This window comes from Sinohyriopsis cumingii, chromosome 5 (genome assembly GCF_028554795.1).
Source record: "Sinohyriopsis cumingii isolate HCF-2022 chromosome 5, ASM2855479v2, whole genome shotgun sequence".
NCBI classification, from domain to species: Eukaryota; Metazoa; Mollusca; class Bivalvia; order Unionida; family Unionidae; genus Sinohyriopsis; species Sinohyriopsis cumingii.
This window is the reverse complement of record NC_142965.1, coordinates 123252140-123276869: the sequence shown is the minus strand read 5'-3', so window position 1 is coordinate 123276869 and position 24730 is coordinate 123252140. Positions and strand designations below refer to the sequence as shown.

Sequence of the window (24730 nt, the reverse complement as noted above, 5' to 3'; positions counted from 1 at the left end):
CTGCTTAGGTTTGTGCTCTTTTAACTTAAGATCTGTTTTCATTAATTAAGACATTGTATTGATATACATGTTGTTTTCCTACGAAAAGATTTTTTTTACCTGACAAGTCTTAAAATCACAAGGTAAGCTATCAAATGATAGAAGATACAGCAAGTACCATGTTGAAGATGGTAGCCATGGTTTTACAGTATAAAATAGTGTTGCAGGACTTCATTAAAAATGGATATCTTCCTTTTCCTTTGCATAGTTCTGGATATTATGGTTTGAAGAATGTATGAATATGTACACAGTTATCACATTTAATATGACACAGCAGGACTAGAAATTATTGAATACCTGCTTATCCAAGATCAGCATATTTAATATCCCACAACAGGACTCAAAATTATTGAATACCTGCTTATCCAAGATCAGCATATTTAATATGCCACAACAGGACTCAAAATTATTGAATACCTGATTATCTGAGATTAGTAAATTTAATATGCCACAACAGGACTTGAAATTCTTGAATACCTGATTATCTGAGATCAATAAATTTGCCTACAGATTGCTAAAACTAAAACCTCAACTCACACAATTCCACTGAAGTGGTAAAACTTCATGCCAGTTGCTAAGTTAATAAGCGGTCTTGTGTCAGATAAAAAAAGAAATGGTCATGTGTTCATCCATGCATCAGGTATATAAGGGTGCTGATTTGCAAAATAGCACATATGCCAAACTAGTCTGGTACCCTGGCCCAATAAAGTTATTTCAGTACTGACATTATAAAACAATGTATAGTACCAGGCTAGTGCCAGAATAGTTCATGTTGCAGCCCTTGATAAATTATGCAGAATTACAGGTGTTACGTTTAGACTATTGTCAATAAATATTCATTGCAGTGTGAGGCGACAGTTGGAAAGATGTGGATGTTCTTGCAAGGTGTGCCGTCACAAATGAAAATTCAGAAAACATGATGACAAGAAAGAACATGATTATAAATATAGTGTGAAAGAAAATGTTTAGGGAAATTGAATATAAATGGCCGAAATATGAACCAGAAAAGGATGTGCATTTTCTGCAGAGAAATATGAAAAGGCACTGGGTACTTCATTTGTTGACAGTTCTGATTTTTCCATGATCAGTGAATCAGTAAGACTCTTATTTTGGTGATTCTGTGGATCAGTGAAAACCAGAGTTGGGTACTATAGCAAATTTTGTATCACGTTTGTTGGGCATACCATGGTACGTACCTCAGTATAAAACAAATCAGGGATCAAGAATTTAATTTTCTGAGGTGAGTTTGGAATTTTTTACTGGCTCTCATAAAGCTGAAACAAATATCTTTTTCTGATTTTTAGCCCAAAAAAACAAAAATTAAGACAAATTATTATCTCGATTCCCTTCATCTTGAGCAACTTTAAAGTTATAGGTCAGAATGGAAAGTGTAATGGAATAACAGAATACTGAGCGCACTCCAAAAAAATATGGTACACAACACCTTCTAGTGATGATATAGAAATATACCATGAGACCGCTCAGGTTGCCTACGTGGTTAGAGTGTTCACCTTGGATGCAGGAAGTTGCGGGTTTGATCCCCAGCCGAGTTGTATCAAAGACTTATAAAAATAGAACAAACAGTTACCTTGCTTGGCACTCAGCATTGAGAGGTTAGTGTTAGGACTGGTCAGCTTGGTGTCAGGATAAGGTGACTAGGTGGGTCATGATGCTTCATGTCTGTGACATGATGCTCCAGTGTTAGATCTCGCTATAAACTGCTACACTTTTGACATGATAGCAGTGTGACTAAAATTGTTAAAGCTACGTAAAAACGTCTAGAATACACACAGTATACGATGTTTCACACCTTCATCTCAAACGGCTTAAAAACTACAGAGTGGTTGGGAAAGTTCCATGAAAATATCAATCGAGCCATGATCATAATCTTGAAGGTAGCACCCCCAATGCAGTACATAACAAACTGTATGATATGCTATGTTTCAACCATTAGTCTTGAACTACTTTATAGTTATAGAGTGGAATGGAAAATGTGATTGAAAACAAAATATTGAAGTGACCTTTTGAAGATAGCAACCAAAAAAGGTAAGTGAAACACCTTTTGGTGATGATGTGCAAGTGTACCAAGCTTCGTCCCTTAATCTTTGACAGCTTTAAACTTAAAAAACATTAGACGAAAGTGATGGACATTGGAAAATATTGAACCCTGACCTTGATCACTGAGACAGCACCCTTGATGTGGCATGCAAAACACTTTCTAGTGATGATATGCAAGTACACCAAGCTTAACTTGAATCTCAAATAACTTTAAAGTTATCGAGCAGAAGGGAAAGTATGAAGAAAATGTAAGAAGTCATGACCTTGCCTGAAGATAGGACCCTCCCCCCAATATGGTATATAACTTACCTTCTAGTAGTGATTTACAGGTATGCCAAATTTCAGCTCTTAATCACAAATGACTTTAAAGGTTCCAGAGCAGAAGGGAAAGCGGGATGGAAAGAAAATATTTTAGCTGTGACCTTAATTTTGAAGATGGCAACCCAAATATGGCATGCAGCACATCTTTCAGTGATGATGTATCCTGTAATCTCAAAATTCTTGAAGTTTGTTTTAGAAAAGATGGGAAAGTATGATGGAAAATGCAAAATAGTCAGCTGTGACATTGACCATAAAGATAGGAATCCCAATGTGGTACCTTCATGTGATGATGTCCAATTATTCATACAAACTCGTGGATAATATTGCATATACTTTTTTTTTTTTTGCCCTGCCGGAGTACCATGTATGTTTAAATGGAATAGCCCTTAGTTTGATAAACCCATAAGGACAATCATTTGATTTGAGACGTACACACGGAATGAAAACATTGAAAAGAAAATAGGAAAATATGAGTTTTATTTAAGTATCCAGTACTTATTCTTTGCAACATAAAACAAGCTGTAATGTATTAATTCAGATGTTACACAGTAATGTTACAGCCTTGTAAAATACAAAATACAATCAATGTATTCTAATAATGAGGGTGTATGAAAAGAAAAATATTTACATATGTACAAAGAATCATTAAGAAGACAAAACATAAACATATATTATGCACGTCATACAAGCCAGTGTTGATTCGACCAAACGAAATATGCAGAATATTTATAACAATTTTACATATACTTTGCGTCATCAGATTCAGCAAAAGCTAATTGTTCTAAATGTATGGGCACTAATAAAGTGTAAATAATATAAAGCATGCACACCGCAATAAGGCTAAATTTCAGAGATGGCAAACAAACAGGACAAGTAAACCAACTCATTGTGGGTATAAATGATCCCCGACAATGTGGGACTGGTGGGCCAATATGGCCTACATTATTATGATCCCAGACTTAAAAAATTAACTATCAATGTATCAAGAATACTAATACTAATGACTTAGAACAATGGTTCCGAACCTTTTGTAGCCGCAACCATAAAATTTGGGTTACGACCCTGGGGTTGGAAACCACTGCCTTTGAGGGTTATAATAATACTAATTTATATACGATCAAATAGAAAAACATATATTGCTATTAACTATCATACTGAAAACAGATGGTTTTAAAAACATCCTTAGGAAATTTTGTAAAATTTTCTTTTCTTTCTATTTCACTTGAGAATTTATATTAATTAGATGCATTAATTAGATGGAGGTAATTTCATCCACAACCATTTACTACAATTGTTTCAAGTATTACCATCAGTGGAATAATATCAACAGGAGAGAACTACCATCAGGTCTAATCAGTTACATAACTAAAAGTTGCCTCCCTTAACATCAACTAGACTAGTGGTTTCTAACCCACAAGGTTGTGAGGACGTTCTGAAGGGTTGCAGAGGGTCACTAAGGTTTGTTTTGAGGGTGGCAAAATGTGGAAATTGAGTTGTGAGGCTTAAAAAACACATTTTTTTAGGGTCAAGGCCTAAAATGGTTGGGAACCACTGAAAAAGACTTAAAAGGCAAAAGTTTGTTACTGTTATTAGTTCTATGAATAATGCCACAAAGTATGGTGGGACTGAAATCCCTAAAAGCCAATAAAATGGATCAGGTAATCAATTAAGTTCTCATATACCAAGCATTAGTCATATTCAACTTTTCAATTCTGACACTAAGCTCCATGATATTATTAAATCTTAACAGAATTACCAGATTGCGCAGAAGTTGACAATATTGAAGAATCAAATAAAATAGCAAATGTCACTAAGAAACCTATGAACATTTTAAAACCATTTCTCAGCTAATCTTTGGAAAGATCGATATGTCATAATTCACTGCACTTAAGCAATTAAATGAACCAACACATTCAACTTTATTTACTTGGTCTATTAAATTCAGTATCTGTTCATTCCGTTTGGATCTGTCAGTCTCTCAATGTCAATAAACCTGATACCAATGTGCCATTGCCTGGCAAATGTACAAGGAAATGAAAGGAAAACAGTTTCTGGGGATAGGTGTTATTTTAATAATTTTATCCTAACATAAATCTCTTCAGATCTCAGTGACATGGAGTGATGTGGAGGTTACATCATGGACTCGGGTGTCAAGACCAAAAATTCTAATCAAGAAGTCAAAGCCATCTGCAGTTAGACCTGCACTGTCATGTGACTTGATTATGGAAGATAGGTAAACATAATCAGTATAGGTACTTGCAACCTATTAGCACTACATACACAGGACTAACGGTAAAACCTATTAGCACTATATACACAGGACTAAGAGTAAAACCTATTAGCACTATATACACAGGACTAACGGTAAAACCTATTAACACTATATACACAGGACTAAGAGTAAAACCTATTAGCACTATATACACAGGACTAACGGTAAAACCTATTAGCACTATATACACAGGACTAAGAGTAAAACCTATTAGCACTATATACACAGGACTAACAGTAAAACTTATTAGCACTACATACACAGGCCTAACAGATGTAAAGTACATTATAGTTACATTAAAAAAATCTTTCTAACCAAACAGCATAAACTTGCTTGAAATTTGGCACACAGAATGAGAAACAATTATCAAGTCTAACTTAAAAAGTTTTGCAGGATTAAAAAACAAAAATATAAATCTTCAAACTCTGTGAAGAAAAATCTAATAAAGTGCTTCAATATTTTGCTGATTCAGATTATCTCCCTTTATGCAAGGTGAATCTGTTTTTGTTACTCGCTAACTTCCATTCATTTACAATGAGAAGAAGACCAGCTCTGGGATGTAGAACAGGTTTGATACACCCTTGGACAGAGCTGTCAAGAATTAGTGATTAACATGCCTAACTCGATCAAAAGTGTGCAGGTTTGAATACTACCAGTGAATCAGACAATTTTAGTTAGTATGGTGCATTGTTGATCAATGGACCGTCACACAAACTGGCTTGGCCATAACTAATCAACCTGAGATGTTGCACACCAAACCATGCATGAGATGAGCCATGGTAAAGAGTTTTTTTTTGCCCTATTTGGTTTATTCTTATTTGTAATAAAATGTTTTATTACAGTCCAATACATACTTAAAAAAAGATTTTTTTAAAAATTTAGAATCTTCATAATGGATCAAACAAGATGATCTTTATCAATCTATGAGGAACACATATTACTATTTAACAAATGTATTGAGCCTTAAGGTACACCTTTTCATTTGCCATATACATACATACCCTTAAGGACTTGAGGAAAGACTACATTAAAATTTAAGTTTCTGAGGAAAGACTGTATTTAAAAAATGAAAAGCTCATCGTAATGCTGTGGCACACATATAACTGTGCCAGAATAGTGCCAACAGTGACACCCGCTGGTACACTTATGTTTCTAGAAATTCTTGTGGTCAGAAATATAGCTGTTTGCTGCAATTATACCTGAAAATTCTCTGGTCCTTCTTGTATAACACTATGTACCACAACCAAAACATTGCATGATAAGTGAACAAAATAAATGCCACAAATATGTCTGAATCAAATAACAAAGAAATTTATGTAGCACATAAATGTATGTCTCTGTAAATTATTTTTTTCTGTCACAACTAACTTAGTATGGTGAAAAGCAAAGAATGAACTTTCTTTCAGGTGTATATTTTGTTGCATAAAAATGTTTAAAAGATTCACTGCTACATACATGAAGAGTTTTCTGTACAAGGAATTTTCCAGTTATTTTCAGGAAGTATTTTTTTAAAGCAAAGAACTTTATCAATGTTGGTTTGTTTGTCACTTTGTTGCATCTGGTGCAATTCATTTTGTGTTTTTCCTCCTTTAACACATAATGGCAAACATAGTTCGTAACAGTTTATTCAAGGATTTTTCAATGACTTCCAGGTTTTCAGGAGTATTTTGTTTTCTAATGAAAGTCCAATTATCTCCATATTTTACTTTGTTTACCACTGCATAAATAGGTACAAAAGTAGATGAAAAACCACAAAAGTAATTAGTAAACCACTACAAAAAAGGGATGCTACTCCATCTGGTTACAACTCATTTGATCTCAAAAACAATTCTGGATTTTCTTTGATTTTGTTTATTTTTACTGGAAATTACACAACTAACAATCTTTTGAATATAAAAAGTGATACAAATGTATTTTCAGTTTTAATATATGGTATTTCTTCACATGAATACAAGGAGTTTTGGTCCAAATTCACAGAGTTTGCCAACAAACTTGAGGAATTTTCAAGGAAAAATCAACATTTCAAAATTTCAGTTTTTAATGCTGTACAAATCGTGTTCCTTGATTTTTCTAAATATCAAAAGCATATGTAAGATTATATAATTTCTACAACACCTGTCTGAATTCAGTGACTTTGATCTTTCTTGGCAGAAAATAAATACCTTAAAATGTCTGAAATGACCTTGCAAGCAGATTCAATTTAAACCATACTGTACTAGCTTTTTCCCAAAAAGTATATAAACAAAAATAAATTTGGGTGGCCATTTTGGACAAGATATCTTTTGGTGAAAACCCCATGCTAATGTACCTTTCTTCAAGGACTAGCAATAACATGATTTCATTTAAAGAAACTAGACATTGTAAAATCTCTTTTAGTGAAAAGCCCCATGTCAACATGAGGATGAATGAAGAGAAGATTTTTTTTAATTGGATGTTAGATCGGTACCATTTTCATTTAGGACCAACTATGCTTTGTGATGAATTTGTAAAGTTTGGTAACAATCTTTCAAGAAGGAGCAGCAATAACAATTTTGTTCTGATGGATGCTGGATGAAAATCCTCACATCAGCTCTTCTGTTTTAGGACCTGTAGAACTCAAATTCTATTCTGAATAACTAAGCAGTACATGAATCTAATAATAATTTATAATTTGTCAGCAGGATATATTCTTTTATTTTACAAACACAAGAGGCAAATGCAAAAATGCAAACATATCCAAAATCTTTTGCATCAACAACATAATAAAATCACACATTTATGAAAGTGCATTATGGAAACCTTAAACAATTTTTATACATATCAACTGTCCAAATGTAAAGTTAAGTGGGTCTGTCCATAAACATACATTGGGTCAGATGTCTACCCTCCCCTCCCATTTGCTTACTGTGAAAAATTTTCTGTACAATTTTAAGGAAGAATTAACTTACAGAGGTCGAAAAATCATGATGTGTACCAAACGGGTTTCTCACATAATTAAGGTGTAGTATGATTGATCACAATATGGAAAAAGTTATATTTACAAGGCAAAAATGGACATAATTGGCATACATTTTGTGGGATTAAACTGATTCAAAGTTCACAGCTTTAAACTTTAAACACAATTTTCTGAAAACATATTAAATTCGTTGACATGATGGCAATTCATATTTACTGAAAACTGAGTAGAAAAGGCAATTTCTGAGTATTTGTGATGTTTCAAAAAGGTTTCAACAGAAATGAGTCTCTTATTCTTTACTGGAAACACCAATGGGAACAAGAAAGTCATATTTACGATGTGAGAACATCCTACTCTTAACAGGTTTTTGTGTCTTTATATGTACATTTAAATTTGTTCATTTTGAGTCATTTGGAATTGTACAAAAACTGTCTGCAAGAACTGTGCTAGAAAACTTGTGTGCACATGACAAATGACAAATCCATAAGGATGTTTGCAAATAAACTGAATATTTGCCAGAGGCTTGAGTTTTATTAAGTAATATGATTTAAAAAACACACGAAACAAAAACAAAAAACATAACAGTGCCAACAGCATCAACCTTGCTACTGCCAGGTGGCACCAAGCTCTCCATTATTTTTGGAGTCAAAAGTCCACAAGTCTTAAGATCCAACTTCCCACCCCACATCAAAGAATTTGTACTTTTCAAGGTGTTCAATTTTATTTGCAAAGGATTATTTAATGCCATCTTGTGCATTGTCTGTTGTCACTTTTGTCACATGCATATGCTAGGAATACTTGCCAAAAGGAATGTCCATCTTAAGATAAAATGACACACAAAAATCTCATCTTGCATGCTTCAGTTCTTTGGCCCCTGCAAGAATTCTGTCGAGATGATCTTTGTTCTTGATCCCCATATCTTCTAGATCCTTTCTGGAGAGATCCGCAATAAATCTTATATCATCCCAACCACTGCAGACAAAATTATCAATGTAAACACCCAAATTGAGACACGTTAGCCATTCCTGAAGTGTGCGGGATCTGGAAATTATGTCCTGGAAAAAAAGAAGACATTAGCATAGTTTAATGTTTAATGATGTGTTTGTTGATAATGGAGATATAGATCAAAGGAGGACAATCATTCTCTTATTTATGTATTTCTAATGGGATGTGACCAATACATCATGCAACCTATAAACGAATTCATGGATTTTTTTCATATAAAGGTCCAATACAAAACACATTATTGAACATATTACACAAAGGAACAAAAATAAAAGCTGTCAATGTGTATTAGTGTATTTGAAACTAAACCACTCCCTTGATAACTTGCAAACCTGCTTATAACGTGGGGTTCAGGCGTGGATCCCATTTTTTAAACCAGGAAATACCCCAAAAATTGATCCCTATTTGTTGAACTTGAAGAAAATCAGACAAAATTGGTAACAGAAACTTTGATATATTAGTTTTATCGTCGAAAACAGTAGATAGGACCTGGCAATTTTATTCAACATTATGAAATATCAAATTTAAAAATAGGTCATACAATTATTTACATTTTCTTTCCAAATGAAATCCCTAGTACACCGCGAAAAATAATTAGCAAGGAAATTTTGATCAATGAAAATGTCATGCCAAGCAGAGGCATTACTTTAATTAATAAATACAAATTTTAAAACTACAAAATTTATCTTTGTTGTGCTGGTTTACCATCTTCTGACTGATAACTACAGTGTGACCCCACTACAGTACCATTTGTTATGATACAAATTTGGACATAACACGATTGTGATGTGTCTCCTGAAATTTCATATACATGTAAATGTTTTATTCCTGTACACAAAAATATTCTTTCTTTAAGTACAAGAAATAAGTGTAAATTTATTTTTTAACTATTTGGGGAAGAGATCACATATGGATTCTGGAATAAGATGATCATCACAGGGCTACTGAAATTTCATTTACATGTATATATTCTCGTACGTGAATAAGTAGTTTTTTATTTTTAAAGGTACGAAAAATAACAAAGTTTATTCAGGGACAATGCTGGGCTTTTCAAATATCACAAATTGTGATTTTTTTACGGCCGATAAAATACACCATCTGGAGATTTTTGTTTGTTTTGCAACACTGCTGACTCTTTAAACTTTAAAAACTCAGAGGTGCCAAGAAAAGAAGCCACAAACTTGCTATAAAATGCACAGGAATTTATTTATTGTTACAAAAACAAATTCTTTGTTCAGACCGACAAACCATCTTAACAGTGCATTGTTATAACAAAATCTGCTTATTCTGGCTTGAGTACTGTATGCTGTAAGATTTCTGCCTGTTGTTTTCTTTTTTGACATTTCTGGTAGCCAAGACCAACTGGAGGAGGCACTATCTCATATGGATCTATCAGCCGCTTCCTAGTAATTAATATATATTTTTATTTTACCTTTGTATGTGGATAGTAAGTAAAATTCCTCCTCTTTCACTCATAGAATTAAATCCTACCGAACACTCACATTCTCTGTTGCAATCCATGTCAAAACAGAACGTCTGTGTATTCATCATCTGTTGATCATTTTCCAAATTTCTGAATCACTTTAGGTATTTGTGTATATCACTGAGTAACATAAATCACGTCTGTATTTTGGTCTACCTCAAGAAAATATCTGAGCTAGATTTGATTGTTTGTCTAGCATCACATCATCGTATACTACAAGATTATTAATAAATCCATCAAGGTCATCAACAGATGGGGTTTAGTCAATATCGGTGATAAAATCAATAATATCAAAACCATCCTAGTCCAACAATTTTGCATTTTCATTAAAATCTTTAATCACATCATAGCATCTCTGATCATCTACAGATGGTGCCACTAAATATAACTTGTCCCACTTGAGCCATCTCATTATCAGATTAAGTAATAATTACATCCTACCAGACCCAGATGAACCAATGATAACTGCCCTGATAGAATTTGGTAGTGCTGGATGATGCCTGACTGACTCTTGCTTTCGTATCGCTGAGAAATCAATGATACCCATGTTGTACAAATATAATAAATAATATGGATTTATACTGTGTTCATTGCAGAGCATCCACCCCCACCAGTTGATTAAAAACAATAATAACAAAATATAAAAAGTGTGCACTTACAGGCAAGTGTGTAAAATGTGGTACAATAAATACAAATTTATCTTCCTTGACAAGTCAAGGAAAACAGGTGGTGATATCTCTGCTTCATTATTAAAATTATCAGGAGCTCCATGGGCTAAGTATCCAGGAGAAAAACTATAATTGTGGTCCTGGAACCCGACTTGATATGCGACTTGATGAGCAAGATCAACCAAGACCTGGAGAGTATCCAATAAATGTGATTGATCAAGCATGCCAGGTTCATGATGTAGCGTATAAAAATAACGACATACTGCAGATCTGAAGTTGATTCACTCATTAAATTCCATTAAAAAAAAGTCTCTCAGAGAAAAATTTGCTAGCTTCCTATTAAAATCCATGATGAAAGGTAAACTGGTATTAGGGGCTGGTAATTAATCAACCAATTATTATTATATAGGAATCAATTTATTAGGCCCAAGACGATACTGGAGTAGTAGATCAGCGATTAGTAAACTTGCTGATGCAGCCAATGTCACACGTTCTGTTGCTGCAAATTGGTTAGCATGACAGTCAATACGGTAAATTTATCTACCAGCACCTAAACAAATTCAGTACGCACATTCTGATGTCAGTGCTTCAAGTGAAGTTCATCAAGCAGATATTTTATTTTTACCACATGATACTATTAAAACTCGTCAAAGTCAATCACACACATACAAATAAGTGTTAACTGTCACTGACGTTGCAAGTAGATATAAAGAAGCAGAACCACTATCAAATAAAGCAGCAGCTGAAGTTGCATCTGCATTTGAACAAATTTATCAGCGAGGATCCAGACCACAAGGTGGTCTAAGATGACCATAGTTGCTACAGGTTGATCCTGGCAAGGAATTTCTTGGTACAGTATCATCTCTGATGAAAAAACATAATGTCAAAATCAGACGAGGACATACCGCAATTCATCGTGATCAGGCAATTGTTGAACAATTTAACTGAACACTTGCTGAGCAGTTATTTGGATAACAGTATGCAAAGGAAATAATTCAGGAAGACAAGAGACCCTGTGAATGGGTTGAAAGACTACCAAGTGTAATAGCTGCGTTAAATAATGAAATTACTTGTGCAATTTCTATGAAACCTACCAATGCAAACACACAGAAATATACCAATACAACATGACTTTTCAAAACAACCAGTACTAGGTAATGTTACTGTATGATATTTACATGAACCTGGTGAACTTGAAGGGGGTAAGAAAAGAGCGACTGATCCTATTTGGAGTGTGACGACACATACAATTTCCAGCTGGTAAGATCCACGGGTAGACCTGCAATCTACAGACTAGATTCAACTGCTCCTCAACGTGGATTTGTACGTGAACAATTACAATTCCTGAAGACACACAATTACCACTGCATTCACTTTTGTAAACTAGCACTGCTACGTTAATTACAGTCAAGACAGGTCAGCATCACATTTCTGGGTGTTTGACCAAGACTACTATTAATTCTGTCTATGGTAAATTGTCTTAGATAATTATTTGAATATTGCCACAACATTACTGTGTTACATCTCACACAATGATTATTCTAACATTTTAATGTCATGATAAATTCAGCATCAAGATCAAAATCGCTTTTATTTTTTATCACAGTTTATAACAAAAAATTTTCTAACTACATCATTGTTAATTTCCTGAGTTTGATTATTATTTTCTGTGAAGTCTATGATAACCCTCCACAACTGAGATATTCTTCTGACACTGCCAGATAAACAAAGTTTGACCATTCAATGCAATCATCAACAATCCAAATATTAGTATCGGAAATAGTTAATCCTTGTGATGAATGAATCATTATAGCATATCCTAGAGTCCACAGAGTTTTGTCCCTCGTTAACACGCCCTCAACAACACTGACAGGAACTAAAACAATATCATTTAACACAAGATCTTGTTTCCTTGACTCTGTCAAGGAACCTTGAATTTCAACATCGATATTTTGCTGTTGAGTATATGCTGGTCGATAACACAATGGTACAGGTAGATCTGAAATTTTTTCTTTATGCAACAAAAATAATTGTTGTTGAAGTGTATCACAAACTATCTTTCTACTTGCAACTATCAAATCATCTGGCCTCTGTAAATTCCAAAAATCATTGAGAGGAGTTTCTGAAATTATCTCATGCATTATTTCACACTGAAATTTATTTGTTTGCAGTATGATTAATTTCTTAAGCTTCTTAATTCTGGATTAAGCGCTCTATGATCATCGGTTATTTCCTAATAATAATCTACAAACTTTTTCAGTCATTCATGTGGAGTCAATCCAATAAAAGGTGGCATTTGACCATGATCACCGCACATTATTATGCAGTATTTTTTGCCAACAACCAATCAAGAAATATTTTTAATGTCTCTAGTGGCACTGTATATATTTCATCCCAGATAATAATCTTTGGAATATATTTCTCACCCATTCGATAAGGAGTCCATGTATTTCCCTTCCATCGGAAAAAGCTGTGATAAGTATAAGGTTTAACTCCTTGTTCGTTCATTTCTCTGGCAAGTCTATGTGTAGGGATTGACACAATTATATCAACAATTATTATTCAAACTCTGGCAAAATAATTTGATCACACATGTTGTTTTACCAGAAAGTCCCAGTCCGTTTAAGTAAGTTGTTTTGTGTGGTGTGAAAACAAACTGAGTAAGTTTCTGTGGTAAACATCATCAATTCTTGTACAAGTGCACAATAAATGTCTGTTCATTATTTTATCAGTATTGCTGGAAGATCCCAATAGCTTCACTGATAATATGATGAGAATAATAACCAGCTTGTAAACCATCTATAAGAAATTCAACACTGCTTAAAAGGACCATATACTAACCATTTGGACCACTGTTATTTATAGGTAAGTAAAAACTAATAATATAAACTATTAATATAAAGGTAACTGAGCTTTGGAAAAAATAAAGAGCATATCTCCCATCTCATGAAACATGATATAAAAAGAAATTTATGTTATTTCTTCACCCATTCACCAAAGATAACATGAATTTAGTTTTATATTGGTGTTGACTAAGTTTAACCAAGGACAGGTTGGATCTAAAAAATCTTCCTTCCTCCTTGAGAATTATAAACACACAGAACTGACATACCTTTATTTGGGTCAAACAGAATGGATGCTGTCATTCATGTATCGAATAACAGAAATTCCATTTAAATTATTTTTAGCAATCAATAACAGTGAGGTTCCATGAGGGTAATTTAACTATCAAACAGCAGTAAAGTTTTTATATAAACATAAGATTGTGTATTTTCCATCCCCCGCCAAGAAGCAACAGTGAGAGGGGTACTGTGGACACAATGGTGGGGCTGCACCTTCTGCAACTGTGTGTGGGGGGGAGGTACCACTGGCAGGAGAAAAAAAAGGTTGGATCACCCTCACTGCTGCTACCAATACTGTCTTATAGCTCACAGACCTTTTCGAGAAATAGGGTAAAATTCTAGTAATGGTGTATATAGTGGTATCGAATTAGATCCATAATTGTGCTATAATGAAACATGTTATAATGGGTGACAGCTGCATTAATAATCAAGAAATAGAAGTAGACCTAGGATGTTTTCTTGTGGAACACCAATTCCAACTAGTTTCCATTCCGAGTAATTTAAAGCTACATGTTGCTTTCTGTTAGTACGGTAGCTGTTTAGGCAGTTTAAAATGCTCCCATTAACACCAGCTGTGTCCTTTATTCCACAACTCTATCACAGGTTTTGCTTATCAAAACAAAAATTGTTCTGGATATATTTATGACCACTGAAGCCTAAAATTGTGTGCCAGTAACCTTACTGAAAGGGTTTGTTTCATTAGCTTGCTGAAGTGAAAGTTAGATTTATGGGTAAGGTATATATGTTGTTGATCAGCATGCATTATCATTAGTTATCACCTACTCCTCTGATAGACTTTTTCTCTGGTAGAGGTGGTGGCCGTTCACTTGGTGGTCGTGTTAGGGGTCGAGGGGGAGCAGAGGGAGTTCTTAACTCTGGATTTCCTTGTAGGTAGCTTTGTCCCATGACTGGAACAGATCGTCGTGGAGGTAAATTTGGTTGAATTGTTTCATAGGCTGGTGATGTTGGTTTGATCTCCAAACCGCCACCTGGCAATGGTTGTGGAGGTCGCCCATCTATGCTGATCGTCTTGCGTAGCTGAAAACAGAGTGCCAAAGTATGAAATCTTGGCAATTAAAAGGAAATTTAAGACTATAAAAATATTTTACAGACAATGTGAGGTACAAATTTATTATAACATTTTCAGCATAAATAAAACTTTGTGCACATTAGTCAGTCAGTTTAAAGCATATTAAGTACCATCTTTTAATATGGTCGCTACTTTTAAATAATCTCCTGCCTGGGTCTGAGTTAACCTTTGATTGTTTCATCCATATAATGTACCTCTCTTCAACAGCCATCTCCCTTATCCAGGCAAAGTGACTTTTCCCTGTCAGTTGCAGAGGCATCACTGTATACAGTCATGTCTCATTTATTCTACTTCCATTACATGTTGATAAGATTAAAGAGCGTGTGTGTGTGATTAGGATTTTTAATGTAGCTTTTAAAAAAATTTCAGTCATATTGCTACAATGTGCAGTGTGGCAGTTTATAGTGATGTCTAGCACTGGGGCATCATGCCGCAAACACATAGCATGATGTCCCACCCAGTCACATTAACCTGACACCAGGCCAATCAGTCCTAACACTAACCTCTTAACGCTGAGTGGCAAGCGAGGTAGCTGTTAGTACCATTTTTGTAAGACTTTGGTATGACTTGACTGGGGTTCAAACCCATGACCTCCCGTTTCCGAGGCTCTAACCACTAGGCTACTGGAGTGGTCAAGACTAAAGAATGATAGCCATATATTAGCAACTATTTAAAAATCAAACTTTTTTATAAGACATAGCACCAGAGTAACAATATTAAACTGCATAGTACCATATGTATCTATGCCCAAGTAGCAAACAAAATTAGACTCAAAACCATATGTATCTATGCAGAAACATTCTAAGTAGAAAACTTTAGACTGTATAGCATGTGTCTATGCTAAGGACTATGAAAACTGCATCCGCCATGAAAAAGAATGTGGACTGTGTGTTAAACTTAGATGATAACCCCTTATTAATGTGAAATAGCAATGACAGCTTCAAAAACTCGGAATCTGAATAAGAAAAAAGTAAATCTTCAATGTTTCATCCAACAATATTTTTCCATCATGTCACATGCCAAAGTCCATCAAGAAAGGACTGCAAAGGAATTGTAATTCTCTACTATTGCGGCCTTGTGTATCCCATTTGCAATTTCTGTAGCACAAGTCAATTTTTCATCAAGGTATAATCTCAAACAGCTGTTTCTATTTTGACAAGTCTAGTCAAACTGCAAGCAACAAAGATTCTGAAATCGTAGCATAATAAACTTGCAGATCAGGATCCATCTTGTTTGTTCTACTAATTACTCCAAAAACAAACTCCACAGACCCTGATCTACTGCACATTAGATCTGGGTCTGTGAAGTTTGAAGACGAACTTTTCTTATAAGCATGTACATATGGTATTACTGAAATTTTAAATTTTAACCAAGAATCAAATTTAATATTCTTTTTATTGGTTTTAATGGCACTTTTAACACATTACTGGCTATATCATTCCAAGGATATAAGAATTAACTCCCTTTCCCAAGGAAACACTGAAGCACTTGACCTTGGTCTAACCTATAAACCATGGATAACAAGTCTGATGTTCCATTAACTGTGCTGAATTATCTCCCTGACCAAGAACTGGAATGTAGCACAAATGTATTGGAAATATAAGCCCCACACATTTTATACATGAGTCATTTTTCCCTCCCAATGTGGCATTTCTGGGAAAGGTAAACTGCAGCTCCAGGAAATTTTCCCTGCAATATAATCTGTTCATTCCCAAATCAATTTCATTCCCATGAATAATTTCGAGGTTTTGTAGCATGTTTGAAAATATACAACTTAATACTGACCCTTTTGTCTGTAGGTGGCTCTACTTGAGTAATGACCTCAATTTCGTGGTAATCCCCATTTACCTCTTCTGGGTTCACCAGGGTAATGAGTGGCGTGTATTGTTTAATGGTAGTGTCTGTATTCACCACACTCTTGCTCAGTGTAATATCCATGCTGCTTTCATGTTTGGTAATGTCCGAAAAAAAAATCTCAGGGTCATGGTATTCTGTATCCAGTGCTACCACCTCTGCAAATCAACATACATGTTAAAAATCACACAGTATCCATGAATTAATAAGTCACAGTAATAGCGTACAGGCATCAAACCAAAGATATCTATGTTGCGTGGTCAAAATCTTCGTCAAATGCATGAGATGGCAAAGGATGAGACATTTGTAGTAAAAGCCACCAAATGGAATTTGTCTTTTTACCTCAAACTGTTTTGTTGTTTTTGTTATGTCTATTTTAGACAGATGGAAGGATGGATAGGAAAATGTAATAAGAAACCCATTACATAGATGGATGAGACACAAGATAGAAGAATAAGGAGACTAACTGATGGATGTGTGTGTGTGTGTGTGTGTGTCTATATATATATTCGAACCCGGTTATCTTGATTATGTTGGGGGTGTAAAAAAAAATCATCAAAATAACCAGGTTGCAAGATATTGGGGTTTAGAGTTGACAAATCTACTACAGAACAATGATTATGTATCTGAAGTACCAAAAATGAGGAGTATTGGAAATACCACAAATGAGTATTTTTTAAAACAAATGGCATTTCTAATGTACAATAAAAATTAATAATTTAGGCATGCCAGTTTGCAAAAGAAAAAAAGATTGGAGGTATTTTAATTGAAATTATGTAACAAGTCACAAATGTTTACAACACTTAACAATGTCAGTGGATTAAGTTGTTTTTATTTTCCCTATAAATAGCCTCATCCCTTTGGTAGCCTCAGCAAGACAATGTCTCCTCATGCTTAAGTACATGTACATGTGAGACTGAAGTTTAAAAAAAAAGAATTTCCTTTTGTTAGTGTTGACCAGTGACTAGTAGCAAAACATAGACTAAAATTGTACATGAAAATCAACTGCTTTGGCTGATCATTAGAGGTTCCATTATACCTGTAATATGCGCTGTTTTACTGATAACATTTGCCTCTGAAGAAGATGAGGCTGTCAGTATCAATGTACCTACAAAGTGTAAAATGTATTTTAAAGTCTTGAAAGGTAACTGTCTCTGTATCAAATTCTGTAAGAAGCTGACTCCTTCTTTCCTTACAGCAGTATCATATCCCTGCTGAATTTGATCAGTGATCGTCGGCAACAACACAGCATCAGAAGGAGAGTTGGCATATCATTTTGATGGCTTGCAAGGCTTTGATATTCAAGATAACACAAATGAAAGCACTCCTCTTCTGTTTTTTAAAAGTTAGTCCTAGCAGTCACTTCTGGATCATTCCACTAGCATTCAAGAATATGTAATCCTGGCACAGCGATAGATAGACAAGTTAACTTAAAAAAAATACTGGGCATTATGGATTTTTTTAATACCATTGGTGCTTTTAATTACTCTTGTTCAAAACAAATTAATAATTACCCATTTGTTTCCTGTGGGAGTAACTTGGTTTGAAATTTTGCCAGTTTCTATAAATAAGTAAGTTATGTGATCTAGCCATGCTGAAGTTGAAGGCAATCCCTCACACCAAACAAGGGAACAATTGAACTATTTAATTTATAAGTGAACTCTGAACCAATGTTGTAAACTGTGTATGGATTAACTTGGCGACTAACAGTGATGATATTGGAATTGGATTACACTATAGTTTGTTTCACGCAACATCATGAATTCTATCCTATCTGTAACTAAATGTAGCTAAAAGTATCTAATTCGTTTTAAATATCTTGTGTGAAACAAATTAGGTATTATTCACCACATTTGAACTGATAATTTACTGAGTTAAAGATAAGATAAAATTTGTGATGCTGTGCAGAATGAACTCTACTGTCGTGTTGTTGACATGTGATGCTGTCCATTATGAACACAACTACTGTAAAGGTCAGAAATGCATTCATTTCATTTTCTTACTCTAAAGTATTGTTTACAATAAACTTTTCTCTACTCTATACAAGTGATAAACCTTGCACTGATGAGACTGGTTAATATGCATTTTTATCAGTACCGATTTTTTCCATCCTTGCCGGTACGGGGTCCCGATAGTAGTGGAAATGCTGGATCATTTCTATTAAAATTTCTCTGAGATGGACATCAAGAGATGCACTTTGTCAAATTAAGCAGGTCTCTGACTGAAATTTATGCCCGATATAATCGGGTTATTGACTTAACAGGGGTTGAGATAAGTGGGGGAAAATTAGCATAATAAAGACGGGACAAAAATGCTTTCTCAAGATAACCAAAATCTCGATGTGGATTTGACTGTATATATATACATACAAATCGACTAGCTGCCTATGTTACACAAAGTTCCAGGAACATGGTATACTGTTACCACCAAATTTGTCATGCCAATGTCAACAACAAGATAAAAAATTGAAGAACAAATCCTTCATTTTTAATTGTTTACATAGACAAGCTACCAGTTTTGACCCATACTTTGTTCTACAACTTATTTCATGTTGCTGCCAGGCTTCAATATTGCCATTTCATTATCAAAGCAAGCGGGCTACAATCTTCAGTTAACACACGCTTCATCAAAAGAAATCAGCACCAAACTTGAAAAAATTAATGGAATCTGGTCAATTGTTGCTTCTTCCAAAGTCAAAGGTCGCTTTATTTGCCAATGATGGTATAAAATGCAAATTAATTTTACGATCTCCTGAAACGAAATACATGGCCACTAAGCAAGTTGAAGATGGGGCGTACTAATTAATTTGTACTGGATTAAAGATGTTAATTGGTTATGGCTGGATTAATCAAGAGCTAAAAGTGACATAAAACAGGGTCAGTGTTACTTCAATGTTTAAAGTTTGTCGAGTTGTCTATGCATGTGATATCTCCTAATGCAATAATCTAAGCAACAGAAATATCATACGAAATTCAGTGATAGATGGAAACAGGAATTTCAGTGGCTGGAATCAAGTTCAATGAATGTGCATTCTGCTTTTTTGTTCTAAAGCTGATTTTAAAATCTGTTACAGTTGTAAGAAAGGCATCAAACGTCATGCAGAAACCCCATCTCATAAAAACATTGTGACAACAAATATGCCATCACTGAAATCCATGGTAAGGAAATCTGCATCAAATATGGATTAAGTTACATGTGCCAACTTTATTGCCAAACATAATCAGCCATGTCTGGTAGCAAAGTCATTTTAAGATCTGGTCAATATAATGACCCCTGACTCAGAAAATGCATAAAAGTTCTTATGCAAATGAAAAAAACTACTCACCTTGGGACTAATTATTTGTTCATAATAAATCAAAATCTTAATAATAATAATAATAATAATAATAATAATAAATAATAATAATAATAGGGATAATTTTATCATATAAACTCACTGATGTCAGTTACCAAAAGCAGAACACGACCAGTGACCATGATAATTAGGCAAAATATTTATGACACTGCTCTGATTGCAAAAACTGATATAAACAACAATAACTTTGATTTAATCCTTGGTAAACATTCATTGTAAACTAGACTAAAATATATTTCACTAACTGCAACTGTAGTTCATAATGGCTGAGATTAATCTGGTCTTTTTTTCCATCTATAATAATAGAAAATGACAATTATTTCCAGATTTGATTGTCGCTTTCAAGGAAGCAATGATGGTGATTATAACGAGAAGAATTAAGGTGTCTGCAAATTAGGCCTCACATTAGAAAGTGTGTCCAGGTAATAACCGCCTGAGAAATGCTAAAAATGTTTGGTGGAGAGTATAAACTGCAAAAAGTTATGGTCATTAAAGTTTAATTCAAAGATGTCTGGGTCTAGTTTACGTACATACTGTTTCTCTGCTGGACAATCAACGGGTGTCACCAACTAAACTTTTTGGGTCCTACACTTTAATAATTGCTAACACTCTATAGCCACAAAACACAAGACAAAAGAGCTGAGAAAGCTTATCTTCTGAATTTATCAAAACCCTATTACTGAAGATTTTACTACATACATAACATCATTCACTCATGCGATGTGGTTTCTAACTATACTGTGTCAATGTTTTCAGCACAGCATAAAAACTCTGTGCAGCATGTCTCCATTGAACTTTACTGGAAACGTCCGTCAGTTAGGTCTTATATATCTGAGTTTGTCAGATTGTTATAAATTAATAACTATCAAAAACAATTTAGTGAAATAAAATGCTGCTGTTGGGTGAAAGACGATTTCAATAATATTTAGTTTGACAAGTGGAAAATACTAACACCAAAGCAGCAACACCGAAAATAACACATATTCTGGTACATTAAATAAATCGGACATATCGATGTTATCTGGGGGGGGGGAATCTTAAACTACTATATTTCTTTGGGATGTTTTAAATTAAGTGTTACAAACATATGGCCCACACATTCATTTCTGTGAAAATGTAACCTATTATATGAGACCTAAATTGTCACAAACAGAAAGATAAATTACATACCATAGGATTTCTTGGAATGGTGTCTTGTAAAGTTAGCACGTTTATCACTGGTCTGTACATGCATCTTCCCCCTTTTGGAAAGAAAGAATAGAACTCTATATCCTCAATCCTGATTCAAAGATTACAGGAATGATTGCTATTTTATACAGATAATAATAATAACAATAATGTTTTTATGTTAAGTAGGTAACTAAATTAGTTAAATACAACTCCTTCATAGCGCTCTCTCTCTCTCTATATATATATAAACAGTGGAGCCTCATTAATCCAGACTCTATTTATCCAGAAACATCACTATCCAGACATAATTCAATGGGAACTGAATTTGTAAATGTTAAATTGTTCCGTTAATCAAAAAAAATCCATATTCCGAATCCAGAAATCGAAACTGGGGACCAAAGTGTAAAATTACTTTCAAACTTGTATCAATAATCCAGAAGTAATCTAACCAAAAATAAGAAAATTTGAAAAATTGTATATGAAAATACAGTGAATTGGATAATACAGATTCACCTACACAAATTTGGAGGTGTGTCAATGTATCAATCTCTGATTGGTCAAATTCTAGTGGTATGTTAAAGTTATCAATTGATCACGTCATCATGTGTGTGGAAAAACTAAGTGACCATATTACAACCAGCGACTGTATAAACAATATCTGTTTTAGCTAGTTGCCGATGGGGGTGTTAAAAATTAAATAAAAACACTGGAATCAAATCACCCACACTTTTTGATATAACATATGGTAAATAAATTACCATTGTCATTAAGACTCTTTTTTGTTTACCAATTGTATGTAACAATCGATGTTCATTGATAGCTATACAAATACAATTGATGTATTTAAGATGTGGACAGTATAGGGCTTCATTTCAGAATAAAATGGGGACATCAATTATCAGCTCATTAACAGCTATAACAGCTGTAAAATATGACTTATAAAAAGGATTGCATCTTTTTAGCATAGCAACATTAATTTCTTATTTTGAGTAGATGTCAGCAATATTCACCAGGGATAACAAAACACTATATTGAAGCCCTTGAGAATCTATGGACACTATCCTTAATCAATGCAGACCGATCTGCCAAAGAGTCCAGGTTATAAAGGTTACAGATTTCTTCAGGAAACTGACATAATAAATGTATGTACGCACTGTTGTTTAAATAACATTAATTATTAAAAGGTTCTTCTTGTTAAAATAATAGACTTATTTCAACTGAATAGACATTAATAGTTCTTATTCTTGGTGCAAGCGTGATATGCTAGTGGGTATTGTCATGCACATTGCAAAACCATTCAAAAATGTCATTTAAATCTTGGTACACAGATAATTCTCTTTCCGTTTGCTTCATTTTCCCACTGCTGCTGAATAACCTAGGTCTTTTTGGCATGTCCCCCCTCCCCACCTCACCTGATGTCGATGAGAAGAATAACCCACTTTCTTCTAAAATAATATGTCTCCATTTATGTGATATGTTAATGTTTTGTAATGATTTATTCAGATGTTGCTAACTGTATGAGATTTAATTATGCAGACAAAACATTTGTCGGGTGGACAAAATGCCTTCTTCATAAAGGAAGTGATAAATGTGTTGTCACATGATTTTTTGGTCTGTGTCTGGTACCCTGATTTGTTCAAGGTTAATTTTTGTGTGTGTGTTAATGCACAAAATCTATTTTTAGCCTATGCTGACCCTGTTATGATCTTTACAATTACGTCTGGTTGTAATCATCAAAGAGAAGAACTTGACAGATGTGTGAAGCCCAAATCATAACATTGTTGAGCCCATTTCGTGTAAGTGTCAGCTTTATAGACAATGATACAATATTAATCTTACTGTTACATGTATTTTGGTCAACACTTATTTCATCAATGGAAACTTTACATTGGGGATCATGCATCGACAATAGAGATAATCTGATTACTCACTTTACGTCACGATATGAATAAATTATTGGTTCTGGATACATTTGAAATAAAAAGTGGCTGTGCGTGAGGGGAACATTTTCAATTATTGTACTATTATGCTGGCCACTGGCATATTAGAGGGGTGGCCATTCTTAAGGGGTACTTTTGAATACAAACTCATTGGTGCCAAGGGATTCTGGCCATAAGAAGTGGGTGGCTGCTGGGGGGAAGGGGGGCATTCAAGAGGGGGACTAATATATATATATATATATATATATATATATATATATATATATATATATATATATATATATATATACACACACTCATACACCACGCACATATAAGTCCCTAAACTGACTATTATTTCCTGAAATTCAGGATAATACCATTTGTTCTGCTTAACTGATGAGTGCTGAACTATCTCTGATAATCTTTGGCAATAACAAGCTTGACAAATTAACTGCATTTTTGGACATATTGGATGTCATCTTAGCACCTATTTTATTTATGCCCAACAAGGCATCATAAGAACCCCATGCTGATATGACATTTTAGAAGTGCAACAATAACAAAACTTTTCAACATTTTGGTTTAAGAAGTTTATGCCATGGTGGCCATATTCAGTATCAGATCAGCACCAAGTCTTTAGGTGAGAGCACAATATCAAGAAGTACTTATTTTAGGTGAGAGCACAATATCAAGAAGTACTTATTTTAGGTGAGAGCACAATATCAAGAAGTATTTATTTTAGGACTTTCAAGATGGTTACTGTGGCAGTCATATTATAAGTTAGAGTGGTTATAACCAACTAGAATGTGACCAGCGAATGTCCGGAACAAGTAGTGATGACAAAATTGTCAAGATGGAAACTGTGGCAGTCATGTCCAGGTGGTATCAATTTTCATTAAGGACCAACTAGACCATGGGATGAATGTGTGTATAAAGTTTCACGGCAATCCTCCAAGTAGTTTAGGAGGAGTAGCGATAACAAACTTTGGATGGACAAGATGACAGATGACAGAGTGAACTGACCATCCCACAAGACCAGAAGAGCTAAAAACCAAAATACTGTCAGTTATAAAAGGTATATACATGCAAGTTTTTTTTGTCTCTCTCTCTCTTGAAAACAACTATTTACAAGTAAACACATGTGCAAAAATATATACTATAATACCTTATGAAAAGAGGATTATACTATAATACCTTATGAAAAGAGGATTTAACTGCATGTACAGTATAAATGTTTTCTTGCAACTCTTTAATAACTTTAATCAAGATCTTCACATAGCAGTTAATATAGAATCTATGTTGGGGTTTGGGCCGAGACAAGGAAATCTCAGTCAAGGGTTTATATTATATGTCTCCCCACTCAGGCAAGCCTCGTGGGAAGACATATAATATAAACCCATGACTGAGATTTCCTTGTCTCGGTCCAAACCTCAACA

General features: G+C 34.2%; 1 protein-coding gene across 7 annotated transcripts in view; it reads right to left on the bottom strand.

The window, feature by feature from the left end:
• Nucleotides 1-2878: 2878 nt before the first annotated feature.
• Nucleotides 2879-24730, bottom strand: part of LOC149800113 (phosphatidylinositol 3,4,5-trisphosphate 5-phosphatase 2A-like) — a 268016-nt gene continuing 246164 nt past the window's right edge. For 6 of the 7 annotated variants that reach the window (XM_089959703.1, XM_089959704.1, XM_089959705.1 and 3 more), the window contains 4 exons: nt 21373-21443; nt 16779-17005; nt 14687-14941; nt 2879-8680 (listed from right to left, as the gene is read on the bottom strand). In XM_089959703.1, coding sequence (XP_089815829.1) covers nt 8471-8680; nt 14687-14941; nt 16779-17005; nt 21373-21443 — 763 coding nt within the window. In that variant the 3' untranslated portion in view covers nt 2879-8470. Of the gene's footprint in view, nt 8681-14682; nt 14942-16778; nt 17006-21372; nt 21444-24730 lie in introns of all 7 variants that reach the window. The other variant, XM_089959707.1, reaches the window with a different exon arrangement.